Raw genomic sequence first — 842 nt, 5'->3', positions numbered from 1 at the left:
GCATAGTATATCAACATGTGTGTGACTACCATTTTTTTATCAATACTATAACGTAAATCCACACAGTTGAGTTGGACTATTTGAAGACTCTACTAAGCGTATTATACAGCTTTCCTATACGTGTTTTAAATGAATTGATAGTTGTTCATTTGTTATTCTGAAAGAAAACCAGATGACAATAAAAACGCATAAAGATTGAGGTATGTCTTACAGAAATATTGGTAAGATTGGTAAGTTTTGGATTTGTGAAAAACGTTTTCAAAGGATACCAATGAGCGATCTAACTTCTACTTAGCAGAAGGGGCAGACAATGGCGCTGGTGTTGGCCCTCGCGCTGCTGGTGCCGGCTTCTCAGGCCCGTCGCCTCGGGGGAGGAGGAGGAGGAGGAAGAGGATTCGGGATTGGAGGCGGAGGTGGAGGCGGCCACAACGGTGGCGGTCACCACGGAGGTGGTAATGGAGGCCACCACGGTGGAGGAGGCAATGGAGGACACCACGGCGGAAATCACAACGGAGGAGCTGGTGGAGGCTTTGGAGGAGGAGCTGGTGGAGGGCATAATGGAGGTGGGGGATTCGGAGGCGGCGGGGGAATTGGAGGCGGATCCGGTGGAGGATTCGGAGGCGGCGGGGGAATCGGAGGAGGAGCCGGAGGGGGATTTGGAGGCGGATTTGGTGGTTGTGAGTATGAGCTACTTTCTAAGGAGATATTCACAATAAGTAAAATAATATCAGTTTGTAAAATCTAATATGATATATAATATGATATAAAATAGAAATTTTCGTAAAATAACTTTTAGACGCAAAAAGAATGAATAAACACCAGAATATCTTCACTGTATACTG

The 842-nt window shown here is 45.7% G+C and overlaps 1 protein-coding gene across 1 annotated transcript in view; it reads left to right on the top strand.

Annotated features, from left to right (window-relative positions):
• LOC119591019 (glycine-rich protein 5-like) overlaps positions 1-842 on the top strand; it is a 1215-nt gene that overhangs the window by 186 nt on the left and 187 nt on the right. The window contains exon 2 of the mRNA XM_037939748.1: positions 299-677. Coding sequence (XP_037795676.1) covers positions 299-677 — 379 coding nt within the window. The remainder of the gene's footprint in view (positions 1-298; positions 678-842) is intronic.

The sequence above is a fragment of the Penaeus monodon genome, chromosome 28, assembly GCF_015228065.2.
Source record: "Penaeus monodon isolate SGIC_2016 chromosome 28, NSTDA_Pmon_1, whole genome shotgun sequence".
Lineage (NCBI taxonomy): Eukaryota > Metazoa > Arthropoda > Malacostraca > Decapoda > Penaeidae > Penaeus > Penaeus monodon.
This window is presented reverse-complemented; position numbering and strand designations above follow the sequence as displayed.